At 35.1% G+C, this 22385-nt stretch overlaps 1 protein-coding gene across 1 annotated transcript in view; it reads right to left on the reverse strand.

The window, feature by feature from the left end:
* Positions 1 to 22385, reverse strand: part of ZFR (zinc finger RNA binding protein) — a 74163-nt gene that overhangs the window by 16297 nt on the left and 35481 nt on the right. The window contains exons 10-17 of the mRNA XM_065875477.1: positions 21099 to 21218; positions 20068 to 20213; positions 15773 to 15935; positions 14279 to 14484; positions 13374 to 13524; positions 10650 to 10791; positions 5937 to 6034; positions 4976 to 5071 (exon numbers count right to left, since the gene is read on the reverse strand). Of these exons, the coding sequence (XP_065731549.1) occupies positions 4976 to 5071; positions 5937 to 6034; positions 10650 to 10791; positions 13374 to 13524; positions 14279 to 14484; positions 15773 to 15935; positions 20068 to 20213; positions 21099 to 21218 (1122 nt within the window). The remainder of the gene's footprint in view (positions 1 to 4975; positions 5072 to 5936; positions 6035 to 10649; positions 10792 to 13373; positions 13525 to 14278; positions 14485 to 15772; positions 15936 to 20067; positions 20214 to 21098; positions 21219 to 22385) is intronic.

The following is a 22385-nucleotide window of genomic DNA, read 5'->3' on the forward strand; positions in this document are numbered from 1 at the left end:
TGTGCTTTAACCTACCAAAATACTTGTGTATTTTATGTTAAATGTACATGATTTCAAAGATCAGCCAGCGGCTTTGTTTGCCCTCCCCGATTCTCCCATCATTACCCTGTCATAGCCTATCTTCCCTCAGTTCCTTTCACCTGTGCATCCTCTCCTCCACTCAGTTCTTAGATCTCTGCACCCTCAAAGGAGAGAGGGTCCCTTGAAGTTTATGGCTCTGATAAAGAGGAAAAGTTAGGTGTAGGCAAAGGGCCATCTGTAGTGTTGGACTTCCAAACTCCAAGAGTAGCCCAGGAGTGGCCTGAGAGTTCAGTCTCGAAAGTACTGAAGCTTAGACTTACTACAACAGAAACAGCCTCAAGGCCACCTGGGTTGAAGGGACTGAAGTTGAAGGAATCAGGAAGTAAAATGATAATGCATAATGCTTATATTTTTGAACATTTAAAAAATTTAAAGTTATATAATGCTCATAAATTTTTGTATTTAAAATCTATTAAGAATTCAGTGAATTCTCATCACAAATAAATACTGAACACCCACTTGCTATTTTGTTCTTATATATCAACTGCTATTACTGGCTAGTCTAATCAAAGAATTAAAATAAAAAAGATGCTACAGGTATTTTTTTTTTTTTTTAACATCTTTATTGGGGTATAATTGCTTTACAATAGTGTGTTAGTTTCTGATTTATAACAAAGTGAATCAGCTATACATATACATGTGCTTACAGGTATTTTTAAAACTCTAAAAATCTGAGTTATCTGGCTGAATTGGTCAATTTTTCTAGGAAAAGATAAGTTGCCAAAAATTACCCCAAGAGAAAGAAAAACTAAACAAACCAATTAATCACAATAAAAGAAACCAAGAAAGCGTGACCCCTTTTATAAGTGACTGATGATGTCACATGAATTTTTTTTTTTACATGAATTTTATAAATTATCAAAAAACACAGTTTTTTAAAAAAAACAATATATATATATATTTTTATTTATTTATTTTTTGGCTGTGCTGGGTCTTAGTTGAGGCACGTGGGCTTTCTAGTTGAGGCGTGCAAGCTCAGTAGTTGTGGCTCATGGGCTTAGTTGTCCTGCGGCATGTGGGATCTTAGTTCCCTGACCAGAGATTGAACCTGTGTCCCCTGCATCGTAAGGCGTATTCTCTACCACTGGATCACCAGGGAAGTCCCAAAAAACATATAGTTTTGATGCTACTAAAAACTGTTTCAGAGTTTAGAGAAAGAACGAAAGCTTCTAAATTATTCTTATAGAGTTAGTGTATTATTGATCCTAAATCTAACAAAGAAGACAAAAATAAAACCACAAAAATTTCCTTTATGTCACTGCAAAATTCCTCAATAGACTATCAGCAAACAGAACTTAACAGTTCATTAAGATTATTCTCAAATATAGGAGAATCCATCTCTGGAATGCAAAGGTAGCTCAATATCAGTAGATATATTTGTAAATATACAATATTAACAGGGTGAAGGAGAAAAACTATACATTCATGTCAAGAAACCTTGAGGGCTTCCCTGGTGGTGCAGTGGTTGAGAGTCCGCCTGCCGATGCAGGGGACATGGGTTCGTGCCCCGGTCTGGGAAGATCCCACATGCCGCAGAGCGGCTGGGCCCGTGAGCCATGGCCGCTGAGTCTGTGCTCCGCAATGGGAGAGGCCACAACAGTGAGAGGCCCGCGTACCGCAAAAAAAAAAAAAAAAAAAAGAAACCTTGAAAAATTATCGATAAAGTTCAATTTACATTCCTGATTCAAAATTACTTAGTAAACTAAGGGAGGGTTGACATTTCTAACATTACAAAGAAATAAGGATCTCAAATAAAAGGCTAAAAAAAAAATAAATAAAAGGTTATACCACCGTGCTAACAGACTTTACATACTAGAAACATTTCCAAAGCAATTAAAACATAACATGCATGTAAAGTATTATTTCTTTTATTCCATAATTATTCTAGGAGTATCAACCAACTAAATTAGGAAAGAGATTGGTAGATATGATTCCAAGCCAAGAGAATCACATGAAAACAATTACTACAAATAAAGGAATGCAGTCAGGTGGTGGGTTACAAAATTAATATATTTAACATATATAAACAATAACCAGAAAATGGTATTTTAAAAAACTCTAAAAGATAAATACCTAGGCACAAACAACTATGCTCAGAACCCATTCAAATCTAAATAAGTGTGTAACATTCATTCCAATAAGTAGGACATCCCATAAAGAAGAGTCAGTATTATAAAAGTGATGACATTCCACCAATTACTAATTCAATACAGTGCTACTTAAAAATCATCAAGAGAACTGGAGAAACTGAACAAAACGGTAGTCAAGTTCTTTCAGAAAAAGAAGCATGAGAAAACCACCACCCCCCAAAAAATCTTCTGTGTAAGATGGTGTTTATAATGAATAGCAGAGAATGAAGAGGGAAGACTTCTGATGAAGAGGACTATCAGAATTTTAAAACACACTATGAAGCTTTAAAAATTACGAGTTTGGTACTAGAAAAGACCGAGCAATGAAAGAGGGCTGCAGAAGTAGGCCTGCAAAAAAGGAACTTTGGTTTGTGACAGGGTTTCTCTTCCTCAGTGCTACTGATAACCAGTTTTTTTTTTTTTTTTTTTTTTTTTTTTTTTTTTTTTGTGGTACGCGGGCCTCTCACTGTTGTAGCCTCTCCCGTTGCGGAGCACAGGCTCAGCGGCCATGGTTCACAGGCCCAGCCACTCAGCGGCACGTGGGATCTTCCCGGACCGGGGCACGAACCCGTGTCCCGTGCATCGGCAGGCAGACTCTCAACCACTGCGCCACCAGGGAAGCCCTGATAACCAGTTTTGACAACCAAAGTTATCCCCAAACATTGCCAAATGTCCCCTAGAGGGCAAAACTGATGGTGGCTGAGAACCACTGGTTTATGATAATGGTGATATTTCAAAGTGGGGGTTGGGAGAACAAACATCACTACTAAATAAAATGTTAAATGGTACTGGAATAATTGGTAATTGGTCTGGAAAAACATAGCTGGATCCACCTTTAATCCATGTATGATTTTTAAATTAATTTTTAATTATACAAGTAATAAAATATATACTTCATCCTAGTAAAATCCAAACATTACAGATCTCTACCAATCTCACTACTCACTACTGAGAGATAACCACTGTTGTAATATGAAATAGATCCTTCCAGGAGGTTTGCTATGTATTACGACTAAACAACTAAATAAACAAGCAAGCAAGCATTTGTAGAAAATATAATATGATGGGGGAAAAAAAGCTCTAGAAGAAAGCATGTGTGAATAATTTATAACCTAAAATATGAAAGAATCTTATAAGCAGAAATAAAACCGTTAAGTCATAAAACATTAATGGATTAGAATTTGCAAAGATATTAAAGCTTTTATAAAACAGCAAAAGTTAAGTTGAAAAGCAGATGAACAACTGGAAAAAATTATTTTTTAATACAGATAAGAGTTAATTTTTATAGTTATAAATTGAGAAAACGAATAATAAAGGAACTGGCAGTTAAGAGAAAAAGAATTACAAATGCCAATAATCACGTAAAGAAATCTAAATAAAAAATGAGACACCATTTTTTTTAACCTATCATGTTAAAGAAGCATGATGATATCCCAAAGTTAGCGAGGGTGTGAAGGAAATGATCAGTTCAACGATTTTTGGAAGTTTTAAATGATCTACCTTTCTGGTAACAATCAACACATGTCCTTTGACCTTGGAATTCTATAGCAATTGACCCTAGCCATTTATCACATGTATATAATACTCATAAAAGCCTGATAACAATACAATGAAAATTTAATAGGAAAAGACTGCAAACAATGCAACTGTCCATTAAATGGATACCAGTTAAATAAAATACTGCATGTCCATACAAAGGCAACACCATATAGTCAATACAGCTCTCAAAGAGCTCCAAGATGCATTTTGTTGAGAAAGATGCAAACAATGTAAACAGCATGACCCACTCCAGTGTTAAAAAAAAGAATTGATAACCCTGGCTATTCAACTCTCTCTAACCCAACTCTGGAATCAGTAGTTTCAGTTATATTTCTGAATGAATCCCTCTCTATCTGAATTCTTGTAGGAACCCAAACGGTTCAATATCAAAGGGATTTATGTACATAAATAATAACAGGAACATACATGGGACTTCCTTGGTGGCGCAGTGGTTAAAACTCCATGCTCCCAATGCAGGGGGCCTGGGTTCGATCCCTGGTAAGGGAACTAGATCCTACATGCATGTTGCAACTAAGAGTTCACACGCCACAATTAAGGAGTCCACGTGATGCAACTAAGGAGCTGGCGTGCTGCAACTAAGGAGCCGGCAAGCCCCAACTAAGGAGCCCGCTTGCCACAACTAAGACCCAGCACAACCAAATAAATAAATATTTTTTTAAAAAAGGAACATACACGATATATATGCATGCATTTTTTTCCCCTAGGAAAAAAACACAACAAACTGTGTCAAGATGGCTTGCCTTTAAATGACGAGAAGACTTTCATTTCTACTTCATGCCTTTCTGCATTATTTGAATTTCCTAATTTTATGCATTTTTGAATAATGTATATTTCTAAATCTTAAAAATTCCTTTTACATTATTTTGTTAAAACGTCAACAAAACCTTGCATAGGTAGATTAATAGCTCACTTTTAGTTTTCTTTGTACCTTTATGTATGTACAACTCATAATCGGTCCTATTTTAAAGAAAGTAATAAACACTGTGAGAAGAGTTAAAAAAAAAAAAGGAGAGGAAAATACAGAAAGAAAATCAAGTGGAATTCTCAGAAAATTAAGACCCCAGGATTTCTCACTAGAAGAAAAAAACTACATTTAGGAAACGAAAAGAAAGTTGATAATTAGATGTAAGATGAGTCTATTAAAAAACTGCATAAATATTTCCTATATGCTTATTTTTCACACCATACAATTACATATTACTCACCCAGCTTGGAAAATCAGACCAAGTTGGAACTCGCTGACAGAGGTCCCGAAGAATACGTATGATAATCACACAGGACTGCAGACCATTAGCTCTAGCCTTGAGAGCAACACAAAAACCAACTGAATTAATCTTAGAAATACTGAAAGTATCCCTTGATGAAAAAAAAGTTAAAATACCACTGTTCAATGGAAGCTCAGATAAAAATAAAACAAAAATAACCACGCTTAAAATTGGATTCAATGAGCTGCCATTTACAGCAATATTTTATGCCAGGGTTAGTATTTAAAAGCTGATATTTTAGGTCAAAGTAAACAGATTATACAAGAATAATTGTTCTTGATCCCCTGTGAACCTTGACCTGTGTTCATTTAAAACAGTAAACTTCAAAAAAAAGTCTGCCTACATTAGAAATAAAAGAAAAAGTAAAGAGCTAAAAAGTTTGTCTAGGGACTGAAAGATTAAGGAAATCTGTTTGGTTTCCTTTCTGTGCCTTTGCATAACTGCAAAGTCACTAAACCAAACAGCTGCTTCCTCACCTTTCATTCCCTACACTTATTAACTTAGAGAAAGAGGGGGGGAAAAATCTTAAAACTATACACAAAGCTTTAAACACATATTCCATTATTTAAAGCAAAGTTAATCTGCAGCCTTATGGAATATAATATATGTACACAAACTTGTGATGTTCCTAAACAAGTCAACTTTAAATATAGCCACTAAAAATAAAAATAAAAAAACCCAAACTACAAAACACCCCCAAAACCTGAGTTTATTGTCAAATTAATAGTAACTGCAATATGCAGATCTTCATACCCAGCTTTCTATGTTAACATTTTCTGATATTTAATTTAAAATAGTATTGCTTGGGCAATCTTTTGAAATGTTTAAACACAGTTAAACATGTTGTACTGAACTACTCTCTCATAAGGCTACAAGAAAAAAGTAAAATGATGTTCCGAACCTGGAACCACTTAGCGTGGCGTAGAGCAGCCAGAGCGTCAAGGCATTTTTGCCTGTCCAAGACGTCCGGTGGGTCTTTCACCATACCCGAGGTTACATCTAAAATGGATTGAATTGGCAAAATGCAGTGAGGAATGGGTGTTTGACCAGGTGAGCAAGACACTTCCTTAAAGTAGCATCAGTGTCACATGAGCCATTTGAGAGTCTGTCAACACTTTAAAGTACCCAGGGAGTTATTTTCAACAAATTCACATAATCTAATATGAAGATCAAGATGAGAATTAAACTCTTTATTTTAGAAATATAATAAATAATTTCTGCAAATATAAACTCTACCCACCAAAATAAAATCAAAAGGAAGGATTACTGGACACAGCGCACCAGCACAAAGACGACAAGACAAAAGGGAACACAAAAATCCACCTTAATAAATGAGAATGTACAATAAACTATTGAGTTTGTTCAGTATTTTAAATGGTCATAAGTTATTCTGGGGCTAATATGTCAAAGAACTAACAATAAATATGGGATGATCAATGAAGTAATAATCATAGAAAAAAATAAAGAGCCAAAAATAGGCATTTCTAAGAGTTCAATGACTTCTCTTCCACAAGAGAATTTTAGCTTTAAGAGTTAAGGGAATATGAAATGCCCTTTAAAATTCAAAGTTCCTATGAAGTATTTCAAAGAATAATTGGAGAGAAACAATGAGTAAAGTAGAAAAGGGCAATAGGAACTAACATGGTTAAATAGAATAAGTATAGAAATAGAACAGATGCAGTAAGCAGAATGGTTTGATAATATATATGTAGAATCTTTTAAGTTGCAAAGTCAGTTATAATAACTGATTTTATGTATTAAAACATAAATGAGCTATATAAAACTTAAGAAAATCTGAACCTAAATCAGGACAGGAAGTTAACTTTTCATTCATAAAAGGCCAGCTTTACGTTCATCTAAAACATATCTGTAAACTGTGTATAAAAGTTGCTAATCAAATTTGCTAATCAAACTATTCATAGGTATAAGTCAATCTAATTCACAACACTTGGTGATTTTAAAATATTTTCTAAATATAGGAAAATTACATACCAGGCAAGTAAGCTACTGAAAACAGTCTTCTAGATAAAAAGCACCAAAATTATGGGACATTTAGGATATAATTTTATAAATCATTGAGGGCACCAAATGAATATGTGGGACAAAAGATGAAATATACGATAAAAGAAAACATGAAGATGATTTTACTTTAAGAGTACTATTGCAACGCTGGGCAAATTATTTGATTGTCTATTTTTATATGAGCATTCAGAAATCTTAAAAGATATCTGTCCTTATTTTGAGTAGATGACATATTAAAAAGCATATTTAAAAAGTAATAAAGAATTCCATCCCTTGTCTGGGCTTTTTATTCTTAGTTCCTACTCCTTACATAATCAGATGGCACAGATTTTCAGAATACATATTAGAAGGGAATTTTACAGATAATCAAACACTGTGTGGCATTCTGAAAATGAACACTGAAAGAGGAATGTGGGTACTAAAAAGAAAAGTATCAAGTCAGAAATGGTAGTAATTTTAAAAAACTAATAAACAATCTCAAAACCTGAAAAACCAACTACTGAATCCAGAAATATAATGAACATAAGAAATGGGCTATTCTGAGAGAAGGAAAAGGAACACAGGAAAGCACAGCTAATTAAAGAAGTAAAAAAAAGCGAGAAACAACAACAACAAAAAACCACTCCCCAAAGCAAGGTTACAGAACATGCTGAAGAACCCTTTCCATGTCCCTTGTTTATTTACATTATCTGCTAAAGCTAAAATGCAAATAGGTGATAATGTGCAATCTCTTTCTAAAAGTTTCTAAATTTTTAATGTTAATTCATGTTTTAATTTCCTCCAATATGGAAGAAGTTTTCCTTTTGCACACAAGCATTCATAACTTTGGAAATTTAAATTAATGATACAATTTCAAAGATGCCAAGACACCTATTGCAATTTAAAAACAACTTAAGAGCTATAAGTAGGAAATTTCTGTCAAATTTAGAGTGTGGATTTTTGCACCCATTCTATATTTCAAGTGGATTAACCCCTTAGATATATTGTACTAAGATCATACTTTCTTCCTAACACCCAGTTAACAAAACAAAACCAGTTAATTTATTTAAAAGAAAGCAAATTCTTACCCTACAAAAGTGTGTTTCATAAATTTTAAGGGGTTAATCACCAGTTAGAAGACATGCTGTGTCCACACTATTTTATGATTAAAAGTTAATGGGAATATATTAATTTAAATTAACATGGTTATGTAAAATATGTAATCCACCCAACAATTTAAAAACTAGTGTGAACACTGCTCAATTCTAGGAGAGACAAAGACAAAACAAACAAAACAGCCACACAAAGGACAATAAATGCCAGACTCTGCATCCAAAATCCCTCCTTAATCAAATGGCAGGTGTGACACTGAGCTTTTGAAAACCTTGGTCAAAAATCCTTCCGATGTCTTGGCAGCAACCCCTGACAGGAATCAATTCCCTCTGCTAGAAGGCTTTGGACCGGGCCTGATAAGCTAAAGGTGGAAAAAAACACACACAATACTTGACTTGCTACAGAAGAGACGCTGTAGCAAGGGTTAGAGCATTTTGTACATTTCAAGCTTCAAGTCAATTAAATGTTTACTTAATGTTTAACTGTCAAACACAGTAACATAAAATAGATCTGTAATGTGTTTAACAGTTATTTGGGCAATTTAATCATCTCCTTTAAATAATTTTTGGTTATCAAACAGGACCATTACGCATTAAGAGGCTACCACAACTATGCGCAAGTCGCCAGTCTCACGATTTACAAGTGCTCTTCCGGCAAAGCCTTCCTTACCCCTGTACTAACTCCCCAAAGCAAGCTATAGGCTTTAAATGATTTTAAGACACAGAGCATTCAGAGCTGCAGTGAGAGAGAATACATACCGTTATTCTGCAGCAATCTTCATAATGAAGCTAAAGACATGATTTACTGCAGTTATCTGCAGCAAAGAACACTATCAATGTTTCTACACTTTTTGCACATCCAACTTTTCAGCTCAGTGTCTTGAAGTAAAATCTTTCAATTTTGGACTGACCACTTCTCTCACCATAATATTTATGAAATTCAGAACAATAACTCAAGTCTGGGTCAGACAAAAATATAATTTTGTTTCCTTTAGAAGGGATAGATTATTAAAGACTACTACAAATATGATACTATTAACTTTAGACTTTTGCAACAAAATAAAATTACTTGATACTGCACCAATTTAAGCAAGCCTAAATATAACCGGACAAGATGTGCTCTGAAATAAAGTCAAATGGTTATATGAGTATAATTTCATATGAAATACAGCAACTATTATTTATAACATAATCTCGAAGATTTCTTTTTCAAATCCTAAGAGTCATATGCTGCATATGAATTGACCAGATTGACTCAGGAACTGTTTTTCCAGCAATATCCACAGCCAGACCTTGAGTGGGAACTCATGCTCATATAAAAGATCCTCTACACAAACCCCATTTATTTTTAAGATGCAAAGCTTACACAACATACAAGTCCTGATATATGGTGTATATATAATATATGCAAAGTTAGACATGTCTCCCAATGATCACATTTTTAGTAAAAATCATCTTTTCCTGGGTTGTGGAAAGCCCAGTGCCTTAAAAAAAAAATTGCTTTGCTGTTAGAAAACAAATTTAAAGGGACAGTAATTGAGAGCCTACTTATGCTATTAGACAAATTAATTTTAAGTATTCTTTTCTCCTCTATCTGTATCACAAAGAAATATTAGTGTAGACTATAACTCCATATCAACAAATTAAGATGTACAAAAACAACATGAAAGGAAACAAAGTAAATTTTATCTGACCCATAAAACAACAGAACCAACATACGGCAGACACTGACCATGCTTTTTGGCTTAAAAGCTTTGGAAGCTTTGAAAATGTTACACAATAGTCCCTAAAGCAACATTGCTGGCACCAGCAGGATTTCATATTCTACAATTGTAAAGTAAGTTTAAAAACCCTGAATTGTGCTATAACTCACTAGCTATGCCAACACCATTTAGTTTTCAATATCTCTAGTATAATAGTGGGGTCAGATGCCCAAATCTACGTGCATTAGGATGCTCTGCATTTATGAAAACGCTTCAAACCAAAGAGGAACCTCAGAGAACCAGAAATATTTACCTCAGGACAAGCCAAATCCATGATTACATATATAACAATGCCTCTTAAACTGTGTTATGAATATTTAACCAATTTTATTTATGGAACTCTCTTGTCTTTTTTTAAGACAAGAACAAGAACTTAACAGAAGTTAAATTTGTGGCCCCTCACTAGCAACATTAATTTGTTCATGGGTCAACTATGCTGGTAAGAATAATTTTGAACTTTTTTTTTTTTCCAGAAATCTGAGGTTAGCAAGAAAAGAAAAAAAAAATCAAGAAAATCAATAATACCATGAGTGTTTTATATAAAAGTACATTGCTAAAAAGACATTAATAAAAGATCTGGGAAATGATCTTAAGCAAAACTGGTTGCTATATAAGTCAAATCTACCAAATTCATATGTAATGCCAGCATGTTGCCTTCTAGGGCTTAATGCCATCTTAAAGAGTAGGCAAATGGGAAAAAAAAGTTAAAAAAAGTAGAATGTTTAATGGCTTTCCAACCTCCTTCCCTCATGTTCTCTTCTCGAATAATTGGAGACGTCAGGGTGATAGTGACTTGCATTTTGGGTTCCACACATGAGTTCAAAATTATTGCCGCTTCAGAAATTGCACATTTTATGTCATACTTCTCAGGACTTATAACCTATGTAATGAAGAGTACAGGAAATTAGATGGACCTTTTAACATTATCAAACAAAGCAGTTTCACTATGGCTCTTTCATTTTCTCACTACCTTAACCATTTTATAAGGACTAGATCATATATTACTCCCCCCAAAAAGCCTTGTAATACATGCAAATATTATAAATCTCTTGCTCCTCTTTCCTTTTAGAATTTTGTTGAACTAATATTTACCATTACTTCTATCATATGAGTTATTTGTATGTGTGTATGTCTCTCTTAGATGGTGAGTTCTTGGATAAAAGAAACACTGCCCTATTTATTACCGTACCTTCCTAATAGCATCTTGGGTAGTTAAGTACTTGCAGAATATGAATGAGACTAAAATAGATATCTGAAACTAACAGGAGCCATAATTCAAACATTCCCAGTGTACCTTGTCTGTGAACTCAACAGATCTACATTTTATCAGGGAGCAGAAAGTCCTGATCAACAGAAGAAAAACCAGGATTCACTGCAATTCAGTACACATGAAATAAGTCTCAGGATATATGAACAAATGAAGACTCCATAGAAGTTACACGGAGTGTTTACAGCATAGTATCTAGGTTCAAATCCTAGCTCTGCTACTTTACTAATGATATGAAGATGGGCAAATTATTTAACTCCCCTTTACCTGTTTTTATAAAATAGGGACAGTAATTTTATCTAACCTATAGGATTGTTGGAAGAATAAATGAATTAACTATATAAAGCACTTAAAACAGTGCCTGGTACATAGTAAGAATTATATAAACGTTAACTATGACAATGATGATGACGATAATAAATTCTATTTCTCTTGCTTATCCACTTGTACAATGAGTACATAGAATGATTTGGAAAGAGTATGCTGCTTTTAGTGTAATTGTTAATTATTTAGTTAGGATATAGTATTTTCTGCTTTGTAGTTTTTTGGGGCTGTGCTGGGTCTTCATTGCTGTGCGCGGGCTTTCTCTAGTTGCGGTGAGTGGGGGCTATTCTTCCTTGTGGTGTGCGGGCTTCTCACTGCTGTGGCTTCTCTTGCTGCAGAGCACAGGCTCCAGGCACGTGGGCTTCAGTAGTAGCAACATGCGGGCTCAGAAGTCGTGGCTTGCGGACTCTAGAGCGCAGGCTGAGTAGATGTGGCACACAGGCTTAGTTGCTCTGCAGCATGTGGGATCTTCCCAGACCACAGCTCGAACCATGTCCCCTGCACTGGTAGGTGGATTCTTAACCACCACGCCACCAGGGAAGCCCCCCTGCTTTGTAGATTTACTAAATACCACAATTTAGGATCAAGATGTTTCTTGCAAATTATATAATTTTTTCCAAGTCCTCAAACCTCTTCTGAGTCTCTTCCCCTTCCTTGCTCTAGCAGCCTCAACAAAGGGTAACAAGTAGACACACAATGACAATTCTCTTGGCTCCTAACACTTAAAAAGACTTATCTACAATAAGAAACTTCACATCTGGAACAATGGTAATATAAAGCAAACAACAGTAAGTGCCACAGTTGTCAGAGCTCAAGTTTTTTTTTTTTTTTTTTTTTTTTGCCGTACGTGGGCTGCTCACTGTTGTGGCCTCTCCCGTTGCGGAGCACAGGCTCCGGACGCACAGGCTCAGTGGCCATGGCTCATGGGCCCAGCCCCTCCGCGGCCTGTGGGATCTTCCCGGACTGGGGCACGAACCTGTGTCCCCTGCATCAGCAGGTGGACTCTCAACCACTGCGCCACCAGGGAAGCCCAGAGCTCAAGTTTAATAGCATGCTTCACTATCCCTTTTGGTATCGGTTGCTCTGCTGTGGTCAGGTACTATTTATTCTGACATTACTGTGGAATACATATTACCAATGAAATGTCAATTCTTGGATTTCAAATATCTAAATAAGTTTTATACATTAAATTATTCAAGAAATCTTTATTTTAAATCCTAGTCTGTGATTCTGACAAGATACTATATAAAAATTCAAACTTAAAAAAGTTTTTTTTGTAGGACCAAAAGGGGATATTCTACTAATTGTGCATTGCCACAATTTGCTGAAGAGAGACAGTGAGAGCTAAGACCTACGACTATAACACGTAGAAAACTGAAAGTAATCATAATAAAACTGGGGAAATTCAAATCAGAAAGAGTCTCTATTTTAGTTACTATACTTTATTAAAAACATATATTCAACTAAATAGGCAAGAAGTTCATGAATTTTAAAAATTTAAGCTTGCTTTATATACATGGGCTTTGTTTAAAAAACAAAACAAAACAAAAAACCCCCATTTTTCTCCTAAAGTCTCATCTCTTAATGATTCAACTCTTGGAAAAAAGAACAGGAAGAGGACATGTGCTACAAATTTATATTTTAAAATAAATTAGCAAGATGGCTTCATGCCAAAGAGGAGCACTATAAAACCTAAAAAGACAAAGTAGAAAACAGTTCTACCAATTTGTACAATCAAGGAAAAAATTCCATTTGGAAAGTCAAACCAAAACTTTAAAGGCAGGCTTAAGATGAAGCTGAAGCACAGTTAGTCCTGCCAAAAACTTTTGAACCAGACAAGGGGTAAAAATGAACATTTCCATAATACTTACAGCAAGCTGCTTGGGTAGGTTTTCTGCAATACGGCTTAATAATGTCTTTGAAGGTTTCTCTGAGCACAGCAAAACAAGGTTGACATTTCTATCTCCTCGGAGAAGTAATCCTTTTGCCAATACTCCCACTCGCAAAACTCCTTTTAAAGCTCTGCAGTGAAATCAAGTTATATTATGACATTTCCCTTCTCAACCAGAACCACGATAATCTCTCAACACACAATAGTAAATGAAATAACTTTTACACCGTTAAAATTCTCAATCAACTACAGTATAAAAACATTCAATATTTTTAGAAGTATCCTTCACTTAGATAAGAAATATGGATAAATCAATAAATCAAGAGCTAAGTTCTCACAAGGACAACTGCAACGCAAAGGCCATTAACACTTTTCTGCGTCTCACTTTACAAATTAGAAAAGTCATGTTCAATATATACAAAGATATTTCCAAATGGTTAAGGGGAAAATGAAAAGTTATAGATCATAATGCAAACTTGATATGAAAGATGTTGCTAAAGCTTGAGCTTATTCACTTATGGGTCAATGTGTTAAGGAAAAATAAGCTGCTAAAACAAAGAGTAAACAGATGCAACAGATAAATAAAGACTGAATAGCAGCTAAATGCAATTGAAAACTATGAAGGCTGCTTTGAAAACAGACTTGAAATAGTTTTATATAAATTTAAATAAAATGAGTAAAATTACAAGGTTGGAGACTGTATGAAATTCTGTTATTTTTCATTTCAGCAAAAAACAGCTGAATACATTAAATATCTAACACAAGCATAACACACGTAGACTGACAACAGAGAGTTTTCAGTCTTTGTAACTTTTATTTCAAGTATAAGAAGTCCACATAAGGGAAACCAAAATTAAACAAAAGTAAAAAACTCTGAAAACACACCTGTCTTTACCTCCCTCTTTCTTATCATCTCCCTCTTTGCTCTTGCTCTTCTCATGCTCAGACAAGCTGTCTGAAACAAGTTTTAAAGCACGTTCAGTGATAGAAACAATTTTCTGAACTGCCTGTAACTCCTCTTCAGTTGGATAAATGGTTGCATGTTTTGTCATTACATAACGATCATCAGATGAGTCAGGACGACGTAAGGGCTGGAGAAGACAAAAAAGATAACTTCATTAAAAAAACAATGCTTCCCAAGCAAAAGTAAATTATTATTTTTCAAATATACATGTTTGTCACACCTTTTCAATAAAAAAAGTCAATTATGCAAAATGTCCATTTAAAGCTATCTTCTCCCTTTTTTTCCATCTCAGTAAAAACCAACATGTAAACTATGGAAAGTTACACTATCAAAAATGAGTATGCATCTATGTATATATGCATTCTTTGCCTCAAAACAAGTAAAATTATAATACACACCATCTAAGGTTATAAAAATACTTTCTACTCAACTTTAACAACCAGTGATTCTGAAATGTTTTGCTTTTAATAAAACAAGTTTCACAAATACTTATTCTATGGAAAGACAAATGAGAAAGAATAGTTTAAGAGCAGGAATTTGTTGCTGTTTCCTTTTAAGTGCCCTCTAGAACACAGAACGAAGAATAAAAACATCTTGTTTTCTGCAGTCTGAACTTATATGAAATATTCCTCATAACCCAGGTATGTCTTCTTTTATTTTTTTGCGGTACGTGGGCCTCTCACTGTTGTGGCCTCTCCCGTTGCGGAGCACAGGCTCCGGACATGCAGGCTCAGCGGCCATGGCTCATGGGCCCAGCCGCTCCGCGGCATGTGGGATCTTCCCGTACCGGGGCACGAACCCGTGTCCCCTGCATCGGCAGGCGGACTCTCAACCACTGCGCCACCAGGGAAGCCCAGTATGTCTTCTTTTATCTAGCTTCCACAGAACACAAACTCTCAAGATGCAGCTCTTGCCTACAGTTCTCCTAATACATCCACTGTGTGCTCATCTTGGACCATTTACTTACCCCTTGTCCTGCACTTAATTTAGAAGTAGTGGTAGGGTTTTTTTTTCATTATTTGAAAAGGGAAAAAAGACTCTAAACCACTGGTAATGGGAAGATAAGAATAATTCTGAAAGCAAAGCAACTGCCTTCAAAATTAGTTGTTCTTGACAATCTAAAGAACAAAGGCAAGAAAATCTCTTATGTGAAAGAAGCATTGGCAAAAGAAGCTCTGCTCCCTTAACTCATAGTGAAAGTAAGAAAGATGCATGGAAATTCTATGAAGTCCTCATAAATAAGGACACGAGTTGAGAACCTGTAATAAAAGGAGGGAAAATTCTAAATCAGATGAAAAACTTATATTGAGACTTGGATATTATTAAGTCTAAAAATTAGCTCCCCAAACTGTTATCTTCCAATGCTGAGCCAGTCTTACACTTTCACCCCCTATGTAAACAAAGTGGACACTCACTGCAGGCCCCTGTGGCTGAGGAGGCATGCCTGGTCGGACTCCCAGGAGGCCTAGTGGGCCTGGGGGACCATGAGGATAGCCTCCGTCAGGCATTCGGCGGCGATCATCCCAATGATGCTGTTCTTCCTCCATTCTTCTCCAGTACATGTCCTCTTCATAACGTCTGAAACATAGAGAATGATACTGTAAGTCTATAAGAAAAGTACAACCCAAGAATTTAAATCAATAATGATATAAAAAGCAATTTAAAAAATAGCCCAAATCAGTCTAGCTTACATCTCTTTTCTCCTACTGTATCTGATTACCTTTATTTACTTTAACTAGCAGTAAATGGAAGTGAATCCCAGTGAAAAGAAAAAATAAGTAAACAAAGATAAAAGCAAAACAAAATTTCACAGCCTGAAGACAGGGTTGAAAGAACAAGCACCAGATACCTCAGAGTTCCTTCTAACCTCTCCCTCTTTATAGGAGACTGTAAACTTAAATGCCTACCTAATGTGGCCAGACCAACAATGTGTGTGAGTGAAAGACTCAAAGCATACATTCAGAAATTTTCTTCATGTCTCCAAAGAAATGTGCTCTCTCCTATTTTTTTCTAAGAGAGAACTTCTGAAGACTACCTTTAATTTCCTCAACCGATACAGGCAGAGAGACAAAGACACTTCTCTACAATGAGGAAAAACAACTGAGATAAATGGCAACTCACATCGTGTTTCACTTTTGGGGACATGTTAAGGGTGGCAGGAACTATGGTAAAGAAGAAAGCACATGCTCTGAGCCACAGCACAGCTATTAATTATTGCCATAAGGGAATACAGATGGTAATCCCAAGGTCATCAGCATTTTTGTGAAATCTCATGGTCTTTAAGTGTTGGTTCATGTTGGTATCCAAAAAATACCATGTGTACCAAATGAAACACCCACGGACTGAACTTGGACTGTGGGCAGCTAGTGTGTAGCCTGTGTGAAGCCTCTGCTTTAATAGTCAACATTTTCAGAATCTAATTTCTTTTTTACCATGTGACTCTCTCCTTCTCACTTCTATCTTCGCTTTCAGCTTCAAACTAGGATACCAATAACTCCCAAGGTAGTCCTGTCTTTATAGCAAATTTTTGTAACAATTAAGTTTTTAACCAGACAAATCTGTTTAACACAAAACATAAGAAAGAAGTATGTTTCTCAAGTAGCACTGTAGAAACCACCAATTTCTTCAGTCGGGAATAAGCAGTGCTTTTTAGGTCATCCCACTAAGGACAGGAAGAACCATACTTCTATGTTATTTAGGTCTTGAGCTTGAAGGCTCTGGAAAACCATGTTCATTCCAGTACTGAATACTTGGTTATTACTAAAGATGTTTAAGTTAAATAAGGGCAGGGACCTTTATCCATTGTTTACCAATTCATACTTGGTGTCTAACACACTACGTGCTTCTTCCTGGCAAACTGTAAGTGCTTAATAAATATTTGATATAACAATAAAAGAGGAAGTAACTGTGTAATCTAGGTATAGAGAAAAATTTCCAGGGCATTACAAAGGCAGAAACTTCATAAAGAATAAGAAAAATAGATTTAGATACCTAAATAAAAATCGATACATACATAACAACAAAGATTTAAAGGTAACATGTTAATAATGCATTAATAGCTATAATATAAGAAGTATCTGTACAAATCAACAACAGGTAAGTTAAACAAATTCACCACAGAAGAAATATAAGTGGTTAAGCATGAAATAAAAATTTAATTTGCCTGCGATACAAATAATTAAAGTTGAAACAAAACTGTCTTTCATGTTTCACTCTCTCATTGGCAGAGATTTTAATAAGTTATAGAAGCAGTTCTCAAAGTGTGGTCCAGGGACCCTAGGTGGTTCCTGAGACACCTTCAGGGGGATCCATGACATCAAAATTACTTTCATAATAATAACAAGACATTTGCCTTCTCCATTCTCATTCTCTTAGGAGTGTACACTGGAGTTATCCAGAGGCAAAATGTGTTATCACAACCTGTTGAGCAGAGAAGTAGATAGAAAAATCAGGCTACCTTAAGCTAGACATTAAAGAGATTTGAAAAAATATAAAACAATGTCATTCTCATTATTCTGGGGGAGAAATATAGTTATTTTATAGTTAGCGTATTATATTTATCCACATTATATTAATAAATATGGTTGATCTAATACTATATCAATATTTAACTACATTTTAACAAACATAAAGTCATTTAAAAATTAATTCATAAATATTTAAACTTCTCAGTTTTCATTTCTAATACAGTAAATGTTGACAGCTATAACCCATATACACAAAAGCTCTTTGGAGTTTTGTAATTATTGAGTATAAAAGGTCCTGAGGGCTTCCCTGGTGGCGCAGTGGTTGAGAGTCCGCCTGCCGATGCAGGGGACACGGGTTCGTGCCCCGGTCCGGGAAGATCCCACATGCCGCGGAGCGGCTGGGCCCGTGAGCCATGGCCGCTGGGCCTGCGCGTCCGGAGCCTGTGCTCCGCAACGGAAGAGGCCACAACAGTGAGACACCCGCATACCGCAAAAAAAAAAAGGTCCTGAGACCAAAAAGTTTGAGAACCAGTTAAACTATCCAGTACAGGCAAAATGTATGGGTATCTGCCAGTCAAACATTTTCGTTTCTGAGATTTTATTATTAGCAACTAATCATGATTTATGCAATAATATAGCCTCAAGGATGGTCAATGTAATAATTATAATAGGGAAATACTGTAAAAAACCTAAGTATCTAACAATATGTAATTGGTTATAAGGAAAATTTTACATCTGTACAAGAGAATACTATGTAGCTATGGAAAATAAGATAAAATAATTCTAGCTTACTTTTAAAAAGAGTTGGTATGTAAATGAAAAAAGTAGGTTATAAAATACACATACATTATACTTGTTTATATTTATCTTAATTATATTTTAAAACTTGTACACAAATCCTCATAGCAGCAGTATTCATGATAGCCCAAAAGTGGAGATGACACAAATGTCCATCAACTGATGAATAAACAAAATATGATACATACACATAATGGAATATTATTCACCTATAAAAAAGAAGTGCTGATATATGCTATAACATGCATGAACCTTGAAAACATTATGCTAAGTGAAAGTAGCCAGACACAACAGACAACATATCTTGTGATTCCATTTATATGAAATCTCCAGAATAGGTGAATCTATTGAGACAAAGTTTATTAGTGGTTGCCTAGGGGGTAGAGGGAGGAGTTGTGGGGGGGAATAAGGACTGACTGCTAATGGGTTTGTGGTTTCTCTTGCAGGTCATGAAAATGTTCTAAAATTGATTGTGGTAATGACTGCACAACTCTGCAAATATAATAAAAACCAGTTAATTGTTACCATTTAAAGATATGCCAATTACATCAGTAAAACTAAACATTTACATATCTCTTGAACATGTTTCTCATTTCTCCTTCCCTGGAGCCTCTAAAGTTTTTATAGTAGACGTTTCCTGAGATACAAAAACACCCCAAAACCCACACATTATTAATGTCTAGAAGCTACTAAATCTGATATTCTGGATATTTTTATCATGTAACCAAATGTTCTATTTTGCTTGTTTTAAACTGAGGCACTTATTTATAGTATTAAACTATTTATGTATTTAAATATATATAAGATACCATTTCCAACTTAATTCCTAATACCAAGGACACAGTCAAATATTAGAATAGCCAATAACTTAGTTTTAATGCATTTCTCTCCTAGACCTAAGATCTTCCTGAGAAGTGAAAACTAAAAGTATATTAAATAGGGACATCCCTGGTGGTCCAGTAGTAAAGAATCTGCCTTACAATGCAGGGTACGCAGGTTCGATCCTTGGTCAGGGAACTAAGATCCCACATGCTGCGGGGCAATTAAGCCTGCACACCACAACTACTGAGCTCACGCGCCTCAACTACTGAGCTCGCATGCCTCAACTAGAGAGCCTGCGTACCGCAAACTACAGAGCCCACATGCTCTGGAAACCGCGTGCCACAACTACAGAGCCTGTGTGCCCTGGAGCCTGTGTGTCACAACTAGAGAAGAGAAAACCCACATGCCACAACTAGAGAGAAGCCTGTGCGCCACAACGAAGATCCCGCGTGCCACAACTAAGACCTGACAAAGCCATAAATAAATAAATAAATAAATAAATCTAAAAAAAAGTATATTAAATAAATCTGGATTGCTCTGAATGGATGTCACATACTCAGAATAGCTACGTTTTTTAGAAAGGCTAAACCACTTATCGTGCTATTAAAGTTAAAGATACTAACCTCATTTCCATTCTCCAGCGTTCCTCTTCTTCTCTTCTTCGCCAATACTCCTCTTTCTGCATTTGCTTCCTCATTTTCTCTTCTTGAATCTTTCTTGCTCGAATACTGGGTTTTACTTCTACTTGCAGATCTGGATTTACTTTTTTCTGTTAATACAGACAAGATATTTGAAAAACCAGCAACCCCTCCAACAACCTACACGTATCTTTAAATCATACAATCCCACATACTCTTTCATCATAGGGGCTTTTATTTGCAAATTTCTTATTTTAAGAGTAAATGCAGTAAAATAAGTTGAATCAGAGGAAAAATTCAGAATACATTCATAAACATTCTTCTTTCCTTCCCACTCCCAAAATTCTTAGTTGTTAAAGTTTAAAGTTATACATTTAGTATGTAAAACGTACATAACTTAGTGCTAACCAGTAAAAGAAATCCTTAGAAGACTGATAGATATTAATTTTCCTTTGTTTGTAAGTAAATGATTCTAGATACCTGAGTGTGGGGTTAAAAAGTTTCTTTTCATATAAATGTATTGCCCTTTAACAGACTATTATTTTAACTTTCACTTCTGTGTTTAGAAAACATGAATCTAGTGCATTAGTCCAACCTAATTAAAAACTTTGAATACACTATTTAGATTTAACTTATCACTTGAAGTGTTTTCAATGAAGAATTCCTCATCTCATAATTCATTTTAGTGGGGATTCTGCCAAGATAAAGGAAAAGAATGGAGACCTGACACTTCTTTCAAACACTTCCTGTGATGCAATTATCTTTACATGATTACTTGATCCAAATAATGTTATAGCTTTATTTTGCCACTACAAGTAATGAAATATGATATCATTTTTTCCTAAGTATAACAAACTAGTCAATAAAGACTAAACATCTGACTCTATGTGAGACATTACATGCCAATTCTAGAGTGGGAGTTCATGGACTTAGGGAGTTATATTTAGAGGTCTTGTTTTTGAATCTAGAATGTTCCAAGACATATAAAAAGAGAAAATAGCTGAAATTTTACTCACTTTATATTGAAGTCTGTGTCTTCGCCCTTTTAAGTGCATCTCCTTAGCATTGGGATCATTAAAGCTGCACTCGCACAATTTGCAATGGAATCGAATTACTTTTCCTTCATCATTTCGTACCTTGATGTGGAAAAAAAAAATTCAAGAACCACAACAGGAATGTTACAGTTGAAGATTTCAATTATAAACCCTCATGGGTTGTAAATAACCTTTAGAATTTGAAGTGAGAAAAAAACAGGGCAATGTCTATACTTTTTAAAAAGGATAATCTACAGAAATGAACTAAAGGTTAGAATTTTTAACTGTAGCATGCAAGACGTGTTAGCATGTATTTGGCTCTTGTAATTAACTTTTAATACTTGTGTCTATATATAAACATTTAGATTTAAATGCAATTAGATACCTTAAATTCTATAATAAATATTTACTCAGTACTTGCTACTGGCCAGGTACTGTTCTTGGAAATGGAGATAAAGATGATGAAAGGCATTATTCACATTTATTTCTATAAAGCCCAAGACTTTATACATGTAACTTTACAGAAAACCAGTATCAATTTTTTTCTAACTGCACAACCAGTTAGGAAGACAAGTAGGCTAGAATGTTATTAAAAAGTCTACAGTGAATTCTAAGTTCAAACGGTGCAAGTTTTAAAAATTGGTTCTGAACTCAATTCTCTGAAGTTTAAGATGATTTTACCCAACATCACTGGCAATTAAGGTGTTCTGGCTGTACATTTTTTTTTTTAGACAACCAAGTCTTACTCTTTTAAGAGCTATAACTTTAATTAGTTAATTTATTTTTAAAGAAGTTTATTAACCTTTAAATGTCCTTTTTTTTGGCTGCGCTATGCACGGCATTGTGGAATCTTAGTTCCCCAACCAGGGATCAAACCCATGCCTCCAGCAGTGGAAGCATGAAGCCTCCATCACTGGACCGCCAGGGAATTCCCAAGAGCTATAACTTTAAATTAAAATTGTATATGAACTACTTTCAAACTCCATAGCCCAGTTTTCCACCCTGTAAACAAAGAACTCAATATGTAATTTTTCTTGATGCGGAAAAGGATGAAGGAACAAATAAATACTTGCTAAAAATCTGTAGGCTAGGCACTGTGCTAGGTACTTTATTTCATCTAAGCTTCGTAACTTTGCTAGGAGATAACCAAATTTTATAGATGTAGACACTGAAGCTCAGAGAACTTGTTCTCTACAATTGTTCTACAATACAGCAAAAGTAAAGAGTAGGGCTACACCACTGTATGTTAGTCTTTCTGCTAACAGCAAA

This window comes from Phocoena phocoena, chromosome 3, assembly GCF_963924675.1.
Source record: "Phocoena phocoena chromosome 3, mPhoPho1.1, whole genome shotgun sequence".
Lineage (NCBI taxonomy): Eukaryota > Metazoa > Chordata > Mammalia > Artiodactyla > Phocoenidae > Phocoena > Phocoena phocoena.